A 17,749-nucleotide genomic window follows, 5' to 3' on the forward strand; every position below is an offset into this window, starting at 1 on the left:
CAAGGTACGACCATCAATATTTAGACGTAATATATGTTCATTCTTGATAGCACTACACAAGGGTCTAGGATATTATGACACAAATTAAAAAAACTGTCATGAGTCCAGAAGAGAAAATATAGCACAATGATTTATGAATAATGACTATACCCATAGAAAGCAAGACGAAAATTTCTACTGGTTGTTGAGATTAAACCTGAGCATGGTACCAAGTTGTGGGCAAAAGCTTAATTTTTGTATTTTGGGAGAAATTACAATTCAAATTCATCTTCAAGCTTCAATGCCTCGGCGGCAGCCTCTTCCTCTTCGTCGTCGATGACAAAACAAGGATTATGAGCCTCTGGCTTGAACTTGTATCCAGTAGAGGTATAGAAAGCAAGCGTGGCTAACTCGGCAGCAACAACACTGGTCCAAGAATAGCGATAGGAGGTTATGGTCTCCAAGGCATAAACGACAACCCTGTTGAAGTAAATGTAACAGATAACGACATAGTAATGACCACTAGTTTGGGGCTATATGAGGTTTGTTGTGTGGTTAATAGGTTTAAGGTTATATACAACTCACAGAATAAAAGGATCCTTAAAAGTTCTATAAATCGGATCCTTAAAGTTTTGTGTGAAACAAAACAAAAAGGACAACATACTAACATCTCAAAACATCATGTCACCAAACAACACATGATATGTATAAAAGAAAAAACATAAAGTATTACAATGTGAAGATAGCTTAAGAGAAAATTACTGGAGTGACCTAAGATTAGGAACAAAATATATACTTTAAAACACGGTTGTTAAATTTTTAATTTTTTTAATTCAACTTCCATCGTTGTAAGACAAATGAAATTATGGTGTTAACCATTCATGTTCTGTGACGTACTTGATTAACAATATCGTGTTAATTGTTTATTTAACCAAAATAAATTATTGTGTTAATGTTAGTAGGTAGTCTTTCAAAAAAAAAATATTAAAAAACTGAATTTTGGAGTTTTAAGATTACAAAAATTGACAAGTCTAAGCTTCCCTGGTTTAAAGAAAAACTGAATTGAATTGAGTAAAAAAATATAGAAAAAGATAATTCAAATTAAATATGTTAACATATAATTAAAAAACACAAAATTAAATGTTCTAAATGGATCAATGTATAGTTCAATGAGAATTTTCAAAATTATATTAAATGAATAATATACTATATTATAAAAGTACTAGCATTTTAACATGTAATGCACATACCCAATTTTATTATATAACAATTTATAATATATTATATCTATAAATAAATATTATATTTGAATATATAAATTATATTTAAAATTTTTATAAGTAGATATTTTATAATATATAAATTATATTTTAATTTTATGATAAATAATTTATATTGTAACACAAAATTATTTTTAGGTTTGAATATGTTTTTTAGTCAATCAAATTTAGGGTAAATTTTGTTTTTGATCCCTCAAATTTAAAACGGTTGTTTTTAGTCCTATAATTTTTAAAACTTTTGTTTTACTCTCTCATGTCACCGATAACATATTTGAAAGTGACAGATTCAGACGATTATGCATCACCAACTAGGTTTAATGTGATATTTTCACTAACAAGGACATCAATAAGTAAATTTTATGTGATAGTATTTGAGTATGGGAACTAATATTTTTTTTAAATTACAGGGATTAAAAAGATCAATTTTAAATTTGAAGGACTAAAAATATATTTAAACCTTATTTTTATTTATTGATAATTTATTTTAAAATACTAAAATAAAATTTATAAATAATTATGATAAATAAAAATGAAATTAAATAAGAAATTAAAAGATCCCAATGAAGCCTCTCATCAAAGAAAAACTACTAAAAACACTCTCACTTAACAAAGTTGTATTTAATATATAAGGGTTGATATAAAAAATTTGAAACTCTATTATTACAAATATAAAGTAAAATATATATTTTATAATATAAATTAAATTTAATCTCAAACGATAATAATGATAGCAAAAAATTACAATTTAAGAAATATTAATATTTTAAGTTGTGTATTACACAATCATGTTTTTTATTATATAATTAAAATTTATAATAAATTTATGTATATAAATATTATATATGAATATATAAATTATAAACTAAATAGTTGGATAAAAGTGGTTAATATACTAAATTCAAGTTCGAATTATTCAAATAATTTCAGAGTTCAATCCTTAGTTACCAATTACTTATAATATATGTGTACTGACCGCATTTCGCATCCGGGCTCTGAGCCCGGATTAGCGAAACAAAGGTCATACCGGGCACGCACCGAACAATAACAGCCCGGAGCCCGGGCTAATCACACCGGAACCCGGGAATCTCAGGCCCAAGGCCCAAAGCAACCCTAAATCACCTCAAGGTACGTACATTATATATATGAGACTATTATTCGTGCAAACCCTAACTTTAGCATCGGAGTCTCTTTTGCAGGTACCACCCCCATCTTGGAGCACCAGCGTACCAGTGAAGGAGGCTCGCCGATCTTACCCGGCGGATCAGCTCTACAGCAGATTTTCGGTAAGAACATTTGGCGCCCACCGTGGGGCCGATCAGACCAAGCTCTCATCGGCTACCCGCACGGTCCGTACCAGGAACCGTATCAGACGAGCACCTAAGAAAAATGAGCAATGAACATACAGCTTCGGGAGACTCGACCCGCGTCACCAACCTGACAATCCTAAAGAGCGCAACTGCCCGCGCTCAAACCCAATGGCGATACCCTGATCTTCCCTACGACTCACCACTCGACCCCGGCGAGACAGTCCAGGACCTGGAAGGCCGGGGAGCAAGGCCTAACCCCCCAAACCAATTAGTAAGCACAATTGCGGGCGGCTTCGCAGGGGGCGGTGCCAGCAGCTCGTCCCGGAAAAAACACCTACGTAAAATCAACCGCCTGCACCGCCCCACGCATACGGTACACCGAGACTCGCCCACCATATCTTTCACCAACGACGACTATGTCGGAATCAATCCAAATCAGGACGACCCCATGGTCGTGACAGTAACTTTAGCCAATTGGGAAGTTCACAGGACCCTGGTCGACCAGGGAAGCTCGACCGATGTCCTATACTGGCCAACATTCCTCAGGTTAGACATCCCCCACTCTCTCGTACAACCTCACACCGAACCTTTGGTCGGTTTTGCAGGAGCAACCATCCACCCCGGAGGACGAGTGGACCTGTTAACGACCTTCGGGACACCGCCGACCTCCCGGCAAATCCTGGTTCGGTACCTACTGGTGGAGGCCAACTCCACCTATAACGCCATCATCGGTAGGTCAACCCTAAACCAACTCGGGGCGGTCGTGTCCACCCCGCATCTCACCATGAAATTTCCGGGGCGCGACGGAAAAATCATCTCCATCAGAGCGAACCAGCAGGACGCGACAATGCTACATAGACAACTTAGAAACTGCCCCCCCAATCCGACAACTCAAAAGCGACTTCACTGTTCTAACCCGTGCTGAACACGAGGAAACCGCCGACCTCGATCCGAGATCCGACGCTCACGATGAGCGGCCCAGTCCCGTCGATGAGCTCGACGATCTCCAAATTGGAAAGCTCCCCAGCCAAACAACAAAGATCAGCAAACAATTAGACCCCAAACTACGACAACAACTCCAGGAAGAAATCCTCAGGAATGCCGATCTCTTCGCTTGGTCCAGCGCTGACATGCCCGGCATAGATGCCAACTTCATCTGCCACAGGTTAGCGATACACAAAGAGGCCAAGCCGGTCGCACAGAGAAAAAGGAAGGTCGGCGGTGAAAGACGGGATGCCGTCATCATAGAGACGCAGAAACTGCTCGACGCCGGTTTCATCCGGGAAGTCAGGTACACTACCTGGCTGGCAAACATAGTCCTAGTAAAGAAGAGCTCGGGAAAGTGGCGCATGTGCGTCGATTACACCGACCTCAACAGAGCATGCCCTAAGGACTCGTACCCCTTGCCGAGCATCGATAGGCTAGTCGACGGAGCATCCGGGCATGCCCTCCTCAGCTTCCTCGACGCCTATTCCGGGTACAACCAGATAATGATGTATCCACCGGATGAAGAGCACACGTCCTTCATCACTGATCGCGCCAACTATTGTTACCGGGTGATGCCCTTCGGCCTCAAGAACGCAGGGGCAACCTACCAGCGGCTGATGGACAAAGTTTTCCACCACCAAATCGGGCGGAACATGGAGGTCTACATGGACGACATGGTGGTAAAAACCATCTCGGCACCAGACCATGCCTCCGATCTTGCCGAGATGTTCGCCCAGATCAGAAAACACAACATGCGTCTCAACCCGGAAAAATGCGTCTTCGGTGTCCGGGGAGGAAGGTTTCTTGGCTTCATGATCACCAGTAGAGGAATCGAAGCCAATCCCGAGAAGTGCGAGGCCATCATACACATGCAAAGCCCACAAACGGTAAAGGAGGTGCAACGCCTGGCCGGGCGACTGGTCTCACTGTCCCGGTTTATCCCCGAACTTGCGGAGAAGGCGAGACCAATTTTCACCCTGCTAAAGAAACCAAAAGACTTCTCGTGGACTGACCAGTGTGAAGCAGCTTTCCAAAGCTTCAAAAATTTCCTCACAACCCCGCCAATCTTGCAAAGGCCGGATCACAACACCGACCTCCTTCTTTACCTGGCAGTAGTAGAAGGCGCCATCAGCGCCGTCATTGTACAAGAGCATCAGAAGGCGCAAACCCCAATCTACTTCATCAGTCGGGTCCTCCAAGACGCAGAAAGAAGGTACCAAATGGTCGAAAAGCTGGTATTGGCACTGGTCACCGCAGCCCGGCGACTCCGACCGTACTTCCAAAGCCACCAGGTGGTAGTCAAAACCGACTACCCCATCAAACAAATCCTGCGAAAGCCTGAGCTTGCCGGATGCATGATTGCCTGGTCAATAGAACTGTCAGAGTTCGGAATCCGGTACGAAAGCCGCGGACCTCTAAAAGCCCAATGTTTAGCCGACTTCGTAGCCGAGCTCACACCGGCCACCACAGAAGAACCCCAAGCATGGACCCTCCATGTAGACGGATCCTCCAACTCTAAAGGAGGAGGTGCAGACGTCATCCTAGAAGGACCAAACCAAATCACTGTGGAACAATCCCTCCAGTTCGGGTTTAAAGCAACTAATAACCAGGCAGAGTACGAAGCTCTCCTCGCCGGACTACGATTAGCCCGGGACCTCGGGGCTCGAAGAGTAAGCTGCAACAGCGATTCCAAACTCATGGTAGAACAGCTCAGTGGAACCTACCAAGCAAAGGACGTCCTCCTACAGAGATACTTTCATACCGCAGCCCAACAGATCTCGTCTTTCGATGAGTTCTCCATAAAACATGTACCGCGAGAGCAGAACACTAGAGCAGACCTACTGTCAAAACTCGCCAGTACCAAAAAGCCTGGGCAACACCGAACCATTATCCAGGAAACCTTGCACTCACCTAGCCTGGATGATAAAACTGTCAATGTCAACGACAGCGAGGAGCTAGGATGGATGACAGACATATGGAACTACCTAAAAGATGGAGCCCTGCCTATAAATAAGGATGAGGCAAGGAAGGTGAGAATGCGATCAGCAAAGTTCACCATCATCGACGGTGAGCTATTCAAACGCGGGATTTCCACCCCACTGCTCAAATGTTTGACCATGTCTCAAGCAGCCTATGTTGTCAAGGAAATTCATCACGGAGTATGCGGAATGCACTCCGGAGCTCGCTCGATGGAAGCCAGGGTACTCCGAGCTGGATACTAATGGCCCACCTTGAAGTCAGATTGCCAGGACTACATCCAAAAATGCAAAGAGTGCCAGCAGTTTGGCAACGCGCATCGGCAGCCCCCCGAGGCTCTTCACCACATGTTGGCAGCATGGCCTTTCTCCCAGTGGGGAATGGACATCCTTGGGCCTTTCCCCCCCGCGAAGGGTCAGTTAAAGTTCCTCCTGGTGGCAATCGACTACTTCACCAAGTGGATCGAGGCGTGCCCACTTGCCAAGATCACCACGGAAAACGTGCGAAAGTTCACATGGAGAAACATTGTTTGCAGATTCGAAATTCCCCACACCATTGTCACTGACAACGGGCGGCAGTTCATCGTAGAAGAATTCGAAGTCTTCCTCCAAGAACTCGGAATCAAGCACTTGCCGACCTCGGTGGAGCACCCCCAAACCAACGGCCAGGCCGAAGCAACCAATAAGGTCATCCTCCGAGAACTCAAGAAACAGCTAGGGAACGCAAAAAGGGAGTGGCTGTAACAGCCCAATTTTCAATGGGCCGTAGGCCCAATTCGTTGCCCAGAACGGGCCGTTTCAAAAGTGAAACGGGCCGTTCTGGAATAAGTTAAAGGCCCAAAATTTGAGAATCAGAACAGGCCGTTCTGGAGAGAGAACGGGCCGTTCTGGTTTGGAGAACGGGCCGTTCCAGAGGGAGAACGGGCCGTTCTGGTTTGGAGAATGGGTCGTTCCGGAGGGAGAACGGGCCGTTCTGCTGGGATTGGGAACGGGCCGTTCTGGTTTTGGAACGGGCTGTTCCAGTTCAAAAATTTGCATAGGTTTGAAGGGCCCAGAACGGGCCGTTCCGAGTTTGGAACGGGCCGTAGTGGTAGGTGGGTGAAAAATCCTATAAATAGGCCTCAAATCCTCTCATTTCTACACACCTCTCATTCTCACTCTCTCTTCTCTTCTGTTCTCTCTTTCGTTCCTCTTCTTCTCTCTAAAGACCAAGAGGAACTCAGAGGATGAGGTTCTGTCCCAGATTTAGTTCCGATCCTTGTTTAAGTAAAAAGAGGAGGAGGTTCTGCCCGAGTTCCTATTTATCCAGGTACGGGGGAAAAGGGAATTATTTATATATAGAGTTACATGAGGGAATTGGGTAGATGAAGAACCCCTTAGAATTATGAGCAATTTTAGAAATATTTCTGTTTGAAGAATTATTGGCATTATTTGATTCTGTATATATTTAGGACAATAAATATATAATTTGTTTAACTTGTAAAAATGATGCTCTGGGAGAGAGAACGAAATTATAGAAAAGTGCCTGTAAGTTAGGTTGTGAAAAATTGGATGATTTCTGTTTGAGAAATTGAGGATCCCAATAGATTCTGTATGTGTTGAGGATTATAAATATGCTAATAATTTGTAAGAATGATGATCTAAGAGGGAGAACGAAATTGTAGAAAAGTGCCTGTGAGTTAGGTTTTGGAACAATTGGGGATTTTACTGTTTACGTTAAAATTATATTAAATTGATAATTCTGTTGTTTGTTATATTAGTTTATGAATGTTATTGTTATATTATTTGATGATCTAGATGATGAATTACTTGAGGAGTATGTGAATCACCATTTTGTGTGGATTGTGTATATATTGTGGAATTGAGATGTGGATGTGGATGTGGATGTGGATGTGGATGTGGATGTGAATGTGGATGTGAATGAGATGTGATTGTGGTTCTTCACACCTATGACCAGGGGTGAGCACGGCCCGAGATTGTTACATGAGTATCGTGACCTTGGTTAACATGTCAGGGGTGAGCACGGCCCTAGGTTAGGGATAACGTGACCTTGGCACAGTGTTATATCAGGGGTGGGCACGGCTCTGGATTGTTACATGAGTATCGTGACCTTGGTTAACATGTCAGGGGTGAGCACGGCCCTAGAATAGGGATAACGTGACCTTGGCACAGTGTTATATCAGGGGTGAGCACGACTCTGGATTGTTACGTGGGTATCGTGACCTTGGTTAACATGTCAAGGGTGAGCACGGCCCTGGGATAGGGATAACGTGACCTTGGCACAGTGTTATATCAGGGGTGAGCACGGCCTGAGATTGTTAAATGGGTAGCGTGACCTTGGCATAGTGTGAAGTGCAAGATTTGTGATGATTGGTGTGATTGAGAATTATGACGTGATGACGATGTATGATTGATTGAAATACGATATATTGAAATATTTATGAATATTTAGTTATAATGAGATAATATATTGTGTTTTCTTATGTGCTATATATAGATGTTTTCTTTTCTCACCGTGCGATTTGTGGATATTTTAGGTGAGGAAGATCCGGCTACGAGTGACATCTAGAATGCTAACGGTTGAGTTGTGGTTATGCTCTGATATTGTGACATCGGGGCAGAGGATTTTCTTTAGGACATAGATTGTTATATGAAATTAGAATTGTAAATATTATTTTTGAAAATCATTTGTAAACTCTCACGTTTCATTTTTTTATCGTTGTGGTTATTGAAGAACAATTTTGAAGATTCTCATGTGAACCCTTTTACCGAAATTGAAAATTGTTTTTGTTAAGTTTTCATTATTACAATATATGTGTTGGGGTAGTAAGGGTGTCACAGTGGCCCGACATGCTTCCCAGCATCCTCTGGGCATACCACTGCACCCCACAGTCAACCACGCAAGAAACACCTTACAGACTAACTTATGGAGCCGACGCAATGATCCCGATAGAGGTCGGACAAACATCCCACCGACGCCAAGTCTTCCATAATGAACAAAATAACCACGAGCTAGCAACGGACCTCGACCTGCTAGACGAACTCCGAGACGAAGCCCAAATCCACGCAGAAGCCTGCAAACTCCGGGAAGGACACGTCAGACGGGAAGCTCGCACCCACTTGGGGCGGCCCATTCCGAGTCACAGAAAACCTGGAAAACGGAGCCTACCGCCTAGAGGAGCTCAGCGGAAAGCCCATTCCACGAACTTGGAACGCTACCCACCTCAAATTTTACTTCAGTTAAACTTTGTACAAATAGACGGTGCACTCTTTTCCCACCTCAGACACACTAACTGAGAAGGGTTTTTAACGAGGCACACGGCTTTCATCAAATAAAATGATTCGTTTCTTTTATATACTTGAAATCCCTTACGATGCTATTACCCGGTTACTCAAATAGAGGTCGAGAACGAACCTCACTTCATTCAAATAGAGGTCGAGAACGAACCTCACTTCATTCAAATAGAGGTCGAGAACGAACCTCGCTTCACTCAAATAGAGGTCGAGAACGAACTTCACTTCATTCAAATAGAAGTCGAGAACGAACCTCACTTCATTCAAATAGAGGTCGAGAACAAACCTCGCTTCATTCAAATAGAGGTCGAGAACGAACCTCACTTCATTCAAATAGAGGTCGAGAACGAACCTCAGGTCGAGAACGGATCTCACTTCATTCAAATAGAGGTCGAGAACGAACCTCAGGTCGAGAACGAACCTCACTTCACTCAAATAGAGGTCAAAAACGAACCTCACGTCACCCAAATGGAGGCCAAAAACGAACCCCACTTTACTCAAACAAAGGTCGAAAACGAACCCCATCTTACCCCGTCACAAGACAAAAAGAAACCTCAGTATTAACGGTTGCATATAAACCTCGCCACCAAAAACACAGGGCAAAAAGCCGATCGGAACTTCGTTATAGCAAAAATCAGGGTGGAAATAACAACACCTAAAACAAAACTTGCATAACTGAGAAGTACAATTCATAAGACAGTCAGAAACAGGAAATACAAAAAGTATCCTATACAGAGGCATTGTCACTAGAACTCTCCTCGATGTCATCCTCCCGGACTAACCGCCCGAAGCGGACAACCTTCTCCAAATGCATCTCGGAAAAGTCGAACCCCGGCGCAAGGAGCCGGGCCTGCCGGGCCGCCTTGAGGAAGCCTCTCTTATGTTCCACCACGATTGAGCGCTCGACTTCCTCGAGCCTCTTCCTCAACGCTGCATTCTCGGCCTCTAGAGCCGAAAGACTCTCCCTCTGATGGACCACCTCCGCCTCCTTCGTACCGAGGACCACCTCGTCGCAAAGACGTTCCTCAGATACGGACTCCAGTTCACCCTTCCAAAAGGATACCTCCTCCTCCAGAGAGTGAACCTGGCTAACATAAGCCTCGTTAGAACGGACAGCCGCCTCTAATGACCCCCGGGCTTCGGCAAGATCCCTCTGCGCCGCCTGAAGCTCGACCCCCTGCAGCTTCGCCTTAGACAGAGTGGCGGCCAGAACCTTATTCTCCTCCATCAAGGGCTGCACCTGGCCCTTCAACCTTGATAACTCCTCCTGCTGCCGGGACCATTTGCGCTTCCAATAATCCACAATGGCCGTGCCCCTCTGCAAAAAGATCTGGGCAGCGTCGAAACTTGCCACGGGCCCGGCAGATTCAAACATCGCCTGATCGGCCGCACTCAAGGAGCCCTGCGGAAAAAACTTCTCAGGCGTCAGCGAGGCGCTCCACCAAGAGTCGATACCCTCCGACGCACTCAGGTGCTCCAACCGTGTTGGCGCACCCTCCTGCGCATAACGATACGCAAGGTAGGGACGCTTGGGCGGCCCCCCTCGTCGGAGACACAGGAGCCGGATCCCCAGAACCAGAGCCCTCACCACGATGACCGGTTGAGGAGGAGGAGGCCGCTGGCCCGGTCGCCGGGACGCTAACCCCCACCACCGGTGACCTTCGACCATCAGAAACCCCTGCGGTCCTTCCCGCCTACAAAAAATATAAAAATTTCACCAACTAAACAAGAGGAACAACAAAGTAGCATATCACAGCCACACGCTGCCCACCTCAACAACAGAAGCGAGCCGCCCAACGGTTGGAATCTCCGCTTCAAGAACCACACCGGCCTGGCCTACGGCCCGGGAAGTCGACCCAAAGACAGCCTCCACCTGCGAGGAACGATCCCAACTCAAAAACATGAAGCAAAACCATGTAAAGGAAAAGCTAACAAGGTGACAGATAATCCCTACCCCTCGTCCGGTAGCTTGCATAGGCACTCCAGTAGAAGGGCAGAGAGGCTCGACATCTGGTTCCGCCACCCGAGCTCCCCCCTCCGTTAGAGAGGTACCAACTGAGCCCGCTGCCTCGGCACCGGTGGCCCCTGCATCAACCCCCTCCGCCCCGTGAGGGGCAGCGACTCCCACAGTCTCTACCGGGACCCTTTTCCTCTTCCGGTTCATCTTCAGGGGGGAAACCCCCTCCTCCCCCTTAGCTTCAAGATCCTCAAGCCCGGCCACACGGTAGCCATAGCGCCGTTTCCAGCCACGCCACAGGTCCCTTCCCACAATACCTAAGTACAGAAATCAGAACACATCAGCGGGCATAAAACCCCAACAGCTAAACAAAAACAACAAAATACGCACCCTCCAAGTCTCTCTCCCTGTGCACCGAACGCTCGAGCGACAAGATGAGCTTGCAGTCCAGCGGACGAGGAAGCGCCTTCAAAGCTTCAACAGCAGCCGTCTCCGACGGCGTTAACTTCGATGGATCCACCCCATGAAACCCAACAGGTTCATGGCACCAGTAGAAGGGAAACCTTGGCAACCCGCCAAAGTAGAATCCCCCGTCCTCCGAAGGGTTGACACCCACAAGAGTAACCCGGAAAAATTCCTGCCTGTAATTTTTATATGAAGGGGAGTAGGGGGTAAATAGACCCCCCTCCTTACCTCCATTTAGAGACAGGGTCCCGTATGTAGGACCACCCGCCTTCAACTGGTAAAAAGAAAGGAAGACCGGCAGGGATACCTCCATCCCTAGAACTCCGCTCAGGATCTCGAACGCCCTCAAAAAGCCCCAGCTGTTGGGATGCAGCTGACTGGGGGCCGCATTAATATAGTTCAAAAAATAACATTCGAACTGCGTAAAGGGAAGGCAAACACCCAAATCTCTGAAAAAGCTCTCATATACATAAAATGAGGGGAAATCAGCAGACCTCTTCATGTACACACCCTCGCCAGCCGAACAAGGCTCCAATCGGATCTTCTGAGAGACGGAGGGGTCACAAATCCTGTGCGTCTCCCACAACGCATCGACTTCCAGGCTCGAGTCGAAGACGGTCGCAAACCTGGCAATTTCGCGTTTTACCCACTCATAACCAGGAATGCCCAGCTCTGAGTCTCTGGACGGAGGTGCCCCTTTTGCCTCAGCGGCGACCACCGCCTTGCCACGTACCCTACCCCTAGCGGGGGCAGAAGACTTGCCGCCATAACCACCAGCCATCAAGAAAACACAAAGAAAATGACAGAAAACGGAAACGAGGGGCAAGCAGAGACGAGACGTGAGCAAGAAGCTGAAAGACAGAAAAAGAGTAAAGTGAAAAGGGCAAAGGCGCGAGAAAAGGAAAAGTCTCTCCCCGAAATTCAAAACTGCCAGGCCACGTGTCGACCAAGGGACACGCCTGACAAAACATTAAATACAAGCCATCAATCGCATAACCGCCACCTCCTCTAGTGCGCCGCCCGCACGTTTCAGAAGTGAACAGCCACGCCACGTGGCGAAGCTCCAGTTAATGCACGCACTAAGTCACTCCCTCTCTAGCAAGCCCGGTCTTAACTCCTCAACCTACGGCTTTCGGAGCTCGGGGGGCTAGTGTACTGACCGCATTCCGCATCCGGGCTCTGAGCCCGGATTAGCGAAACAAAGGTCATACCGGGCACGCACCGAACAATAACAGCCCGGAGCTCGGGCTAATCACACCGGAACCCGGGAATCTCAGGCCCAAGGCCCAAAGCAACCCTAAATCACCTCAAGGTACGTACATTATATATATGAGACTATTATTCGTGCAAACCCTAACTTTAGCATCGAAGTCTCTTTTGCAGGTACCACCCCCATCTTGGAGTACCAGCGTACCAGTGAAGGAGGCTCGCCGATCTTACCCGGCGGATCAGCTCTACAGCAGATTTCCGGTAAGAACAATATGCATTTTAAATAATAAAAATAAAGTTAATTTTTTTTATTGAAGTTAAATAATAAATTATTTTAAAATGTTAATGATTATATGAAATATATGAGATGTGACTGGTTTGTGTGGTGATCAATTTTTAAATTATAATTTTATGATTGAAAAGTACATAAAATTTAAATATTTTTTATTTATAATAAATATTATTGAAGAATATTAGTTACTAAAAATATATTATTTTTTGGTGAATGAGAAAACCAAAGCAAAAAACAAAAAAAAAAACAGCAAGTAAATCTTTTCTGCATGCAACTAAGCCATCATTTGAAGGATTTGATTTTTTTTTTTTTTTTTTTTATCTCAATCCAACGAGTGCGAGCCCCATTCGACCAAAATATGTGCTACTGTATTCACTCCTTTGAAACATGCACAAGTTTGCAATCTCAGACCTGTGATAGCATTTCCTTGATTTGAACCACTGGGTACACGAGGGATAGATGTATTAAGAATCCTCTTGTACACAACATCCATCCTAACTATAAAACTATTATTCAAGTTCCAATTACCCTTCATCCAAAGGTCCCTAATAATCAGTTGGGTGTTAGATAGAGATGTGAACAAAGGGTGTCCTAGTAAACCCCAATCCAACCAATTTGAAAAGAAAACTGAGGAGTTCCCCTCCTTCAACTTCAGTTTAAATCCTTTTCGTAGGAGTCTGTTTGGATAAAACTTTTTCATAAATACTTTTAACAAAGAAAAATACCAAGAAAAAGATTAAATAAATTTTTTCATAAATTAAAATTAGCTTGTACATAAATTAATGTATAAAAATTCTATCTTACTAGCATCTTTAAAATTTAATTTTTAATTCTTGTATAAACTAGTTTTAATTTATAGATAAATTTATTTATTTTTTTTTATATTTTTTTTTCTTAAAAAGTACTTTAAAAAATATTTATCTAAATAAGTCCTTATAAAAAGCTCCTGGGAAGGGAGTAGTCGAGAGGACAAACTCGGACCCAAATATTTATGCTGGAGAATACATACCCATGGCTTGTCGACAATTATATTCTAAAAATGCGTGAAAACAGGTCTCGCTCTATCTAGAAAAATAAGTTTATTCCTAACAGAATCACCATAATTATTGTTGTGGAGCATTGATAAGCGAGTTTGCACAGTAGATCTCCAAGATAGAGCTCTAACACGATTAGAGAAAAGAGGTTCCATTGAATTAAATTGAAGGTTTGCACATCAGGTGCTATATATAACAACCCAGGGACTCAAGAATGAAGGTTACTGTCATAACAGATACCAACTGAAATGATAAAAAGAAATTAAAATCCTGTAAGTTAAAAGCACTTTCGAGAATTATTCTACTCAATATATAGTACTTTTTAATAGAAAAATTATCATAAACACTTTTAAACTTGTTTCCAGACAAACTCTAACTGGTATATGAACTAATTACAAGATTTAGACAATCAGTATTTCATTATTGTGGTTATCCAAAGGCGTGAATGTGGAATTCCCTCTGCATGGCCAAAAATTCTGTACAATTTTGCAATACTGATAATTGGTACTATAATTACAAATTTACATGCAGTATTTTGTAGACAGTGTCCTCTCATTCGGTGAATGTAATAACTATGTGAAAGAAGAAAAGGAAAAGCCTAATAAGACTGGTATTATTACACGGGTTGTAAATGGAATTTTCTGAAGCTAGACTTGTAACAGCACAGCACCTCGGGTCGAAATAGAACCGTAATAGACACTAATTTTGCAATGGAAAATTAAATCCGAAAGATATGCCTTCTCATGCCTTTAGTTTAGGGCACACACTGGTGCTTGAATTTGCCATAGAACCTGCCATTGTCATTACCAAGTTAGAATACGAAAATCTTTTGATTCATTGAACAACAGGAGATCATACTTACATATATCCGCATAGCAAGGTTGAATGGAAACAGGGTCCTCTTCAAATGTAGGTGGGGCTTGGCCATACACCATATCACAGCTCATGTCTTCAAAATCTGATACATGTGAACAAAAGTTTAAAATGACCTTGCTTAATTTTTAAATTAAAAAAATAATCCAATAATTTTTTTGTGTAAGTCATATATACGTAGCCAAGAATGTGGGCCTTAATTTTTGGCCAGTAATCAAAGGCAAGAAGAACGTACTAGGAATCATTGTTAACGGAAGTCCAAATTCATTAGTGAAAAAATCTTGGGTAGGAATCTTGCACATATTGACACACATTCCAACACAGCCACTATTCTCCAGGTACCTTCACAAGAATAAATTTCAAGGAAACAATGGAAAAATGATGAAATTGTTACAAGGGTCTGAACTTATGCCATTTTTAGTAAATTTCAAAATAAATAGCTATTAGTCGTTCGTTTTCAGGCCTCTCAACCCCAGTTTATCGCTGCCATTACAAAGATGAATCTAATATCTACACGCTTTAATGGAAATACAGATTGAATTGCCAATCTCAGAGACATGAAATCTACCTGCACTTCTTTATATGCACGCCACTTTTTTGCTTCACTCCATTTACCTCTACTTCCACAACCTAGTGCATCTCAAGAATCTAAATATCAACGATAGCACTAAGTAATATTAGCAGAAAATATAATACGATAACATAAGGGGTAAGCCGCTTAATATTTCAGCCATTTGGCATTTTCGATTATGATACATAAAGTTTACAATTTTACAACATATCTTAATGTTTGAGCAAGAATGAAAAACGTTTAATTTTATTAATTGACGTCCCATACTAACTTGAAAAGCTTGTAGGTTTAGAAAAGTATGTTAAGTTACTAGCAAGCTGTCTTTATTTACTTCTAATTGTAGGTGTAAGATGCTTAAGTTAATGGAAAATTTTACACGTTTCATTTTAACCAAACATCAAGGGCTGTTACAAAATAACTTCATAGATGAGAGTTGAAAATGGCTTAAAACATCAAGGAGGTTAGTTGTAATTTACTCTAATATCTAGTAATCCAATTCTACAAATCTACAAACTAGCACAACACAACATTACATATCATGGAGAAGTTTAGGTATGCATGATAGAATCATTAGATGATCTGAAAATTGAGATGCGGCGTGGTTTCTTTAACAGCAGTATGTCAATGAAAAGTTCGACAAACATGTTCCTGGATGTCTTTGTACAATCAACATTTAGCACATAAACTTACGCAGTTTTATTTTATTCTTGGCAAACATTACCTGTTGCTCCCCGGAGAATGTAATGTAATGAAAAATTTGTGAATCAAAACAAGCAAAGCAAATATAGTTAATCCCAAAGCTTGAACTGGAGAGCGTGTATGCGTTTCTTGGTAAACCAAAGGCATTGTGGGTTAGAGAAAAAAAAATTATAATTGGAGGCATAGCAATATAAATTGAGGAAACATACTTTGATTCTTGAATTTGGAAAACACTATCACCTTAATCTTAGAAACAAAGAAATTGCAAAATTAGTCCTTAAATATTTTTTTATCAATACAAGTCCTTGAATGTAGGTCACTTTAGTTCCAAAATATGTATCATCAACAGTACCATTTTAGTCACAAGATAATTTTGAGGTTTACAATAACATGATTGTCAATTTACACTTTTAAATATTAAATTTATAATTTTTTTATTTCAAAAAACTAATATGATAGCAGTTTATAAATTCAGGAATCAAAATGAATGGAAATTACATCCCCAAATATAAGATTACCTCAGATGGGCCAACCAACCATTCGAAGAAAGGCACTGTCAATGCTGCATTAAACTCTGCAGCCCATTTTGTTGGCGGAAATAATTTCTTGAACTGCAATAACATACAAAATAGATAAACAAAGCAATGGTAAAGGACTGAAATTTATTCCGGACAAATACAGGCTTTAAATTTTTTCTAAGAAATTATTGATTATTTTTTTATTAATAAAAAAAATTCTGGATAACACTTTTAATTTATAATTTGTTTAACCCCAAGCGTGTGGTTCAACAGTAAGGGTTGATCCACGCTTAAGCAAGGTCAGGGATTCAAATCCTGTCTTGTACATGCGCCGCGTTAAATCTTAAAAAAAAATATTTATAATCTGTTTAAATACAAATTACAAATATTTTTAAAAAATTCTTTACTAAATATAAATAATATTTTTTAATAAAAAACACTTCGCAACGTATATCCAGAAAGACTTTTAAAATGGAAGAGAGTGAAGTATATATATATATATATCCACCTGAGCTGGCGCACCTGGAGGAAGCATAGAAAGAAGAACCTCTCGAACCACTTGCTGCTGCTGGATACGAGACCTACGCTGCATTACCCTCTTAGAAACATCGACGAAACTCTCATAGTCATACAACCAACCTTTCTTCTCTCTACCGTTTGGATCCGCAAATTTCTCCATCTTACGCGCGAAGAGAGTCATGAAGGCCTTAGCGAAAATGCCGTCATTGTAGCGCGTCTTTTGTCCTAAAGGAGCAGGTTCACCTGATGGCTCAGCTATCCCACACCGAATCCTCAACACTCCGCGCGCATTTCCGCCACGCAACGATGGGCGTTGGGGTTTCGGAGGACTTGGCCGCACACCTTGCAAGCTCAGCGCCACCATCAATACCCACTGTTGAGTTTCTCAATTGACACACGTGGAAAATCCCACTCCCTTCCTCTCGATGAATAAAAAGGATCACGTACTTTGCCTGATCGGAATTAAAATTAATTATGCCACAAAATATACATATGGGTATCAAGATGAACGCGTATATTGCTTCATTTCAGCTTATTTATTACAGACCACACGTTCCTTTTCATTATCGTATAATATCTGCTTAAATATTTAGTCCTTCCCCGGTATCATAACTTGTGATTTATTAAAATAGTTATATAATATAAATTAAATTTAATGCGATATTTTTCTTATATGAAAGATGAAAAAGGTAGATTTTATTCGCAGTAATTAATAAGTTCACTAAATATATTTTTGTTTTGTTACTAACGCACATATATTTAAATAGAGGATTTAAAATAAAATTTTTA

The 17,749-nt window shown here is 42.2% G+C and overlaps 2 protein-coding genes across 2 annotated transcripts; one reads left to right on the plus strand and one right to left on the minus strand.

Annotated features, from left to right (window-relative positions):
- Nucleotides 1–2,645: 2,645 nt before the first annotated feature.
- LOC145959014 (uncharacterized) lies at nucleotides 2,646–5,775 on the plus strand. Its single transcript, XM_083076908.1, has 2 exons — nucleotides 2,646–3,297; nucleotides 3,392–5,775. The coding sequence occupies exons 1-2, from the start codon at nucleotides 2,646–2,648 to the stop codon at nucleotides 5,773–5,775; spliced, it is 3,036 nt and encodes a 1,011-aa protein (XP_082933034.1).
- An 8,405-nt stretch (nucleotides 5,776–14,180) lies between these two features.
- LOC109790678 (beta-carotene isomerase D27) lies at nucleotides 14,181–17,465 on the minus strand. The gene is made up of 6 exons (XM_020349874.3): nucleotides 16,950–17,465; nucleotides 16,442–16,534; nucleotides 15,222–15,283; nucleotides 14,889–14,995; nucleotides 14,643–14,738; nucleotides 14,181–14,571 (listed from the first exon to the last, which is right to left on the minus strand). The coding sequence occupies exons 1-6, from the start codon at nucleotides 17,322–17,324 to the stop codon at nucleotides 14,522–14,524; spliced, it is 783 nt and encodes a 260-aa protein (XP_020205463.1). The 5' UTR covers nucleotides 17,325–17,465; the 3' UTR covers nucleotides 14,181–14,521.
- Between the last annotated feature and the right edge of the window lie 284 nt (nucleotides 17,466–17,749).

Source organism: Cajanus cajan, chromosome 6, assembly GCF_000230855.2.
Source record: "Cajanus cajan strain Asha chromosome 6, NIPB_CcT2T_4, whole genome shotgun sequence".
NCBI classification, from domain to species: domain Eukaryota; kingdom Viridiplantae; phylum Streptophyta; class Magnoliopsida; order Fabales; family Fabaceae; genus Cajanus; species Cajanus cajan.

Coding starts and splice junctions, on each gene's coding strand:
- LOC145959014 (XM_083076908.1), top strand. CDS start 2,646: ATGAGCAATGAACATACAGCTTCGGGAGACTCGACCCGCGTCACCAAC. Junction 3,298..3,391: donor CACCTATAACGCCATCATCG/GTAGGTCAACCC, acceptor CATCTCCATCAG/AGCGAACCAGCAGGACGCGA.
- LOC109790678 (XM_020349874.3), bottom strand. CDS start 17,324: ATGGTGGCGCTGAGCTTGCAAGGTGTGCGGCCAAGTCCTCCGAAACCC. Junction 14,996..15,221: donor GTGCATATAAAGAAGTGCAG/GTAGATTTCATG, acceptor ATTCTTGTGAAG/GTACCTGGAGAATAGTGGCT. Junction 14,739..14,888: donor TCCGTTAACAATGATTCCTA/GTACGTTCTTCT, acceptor CACATGTATCAG/ATTTTGAAGACATGAGCTGT.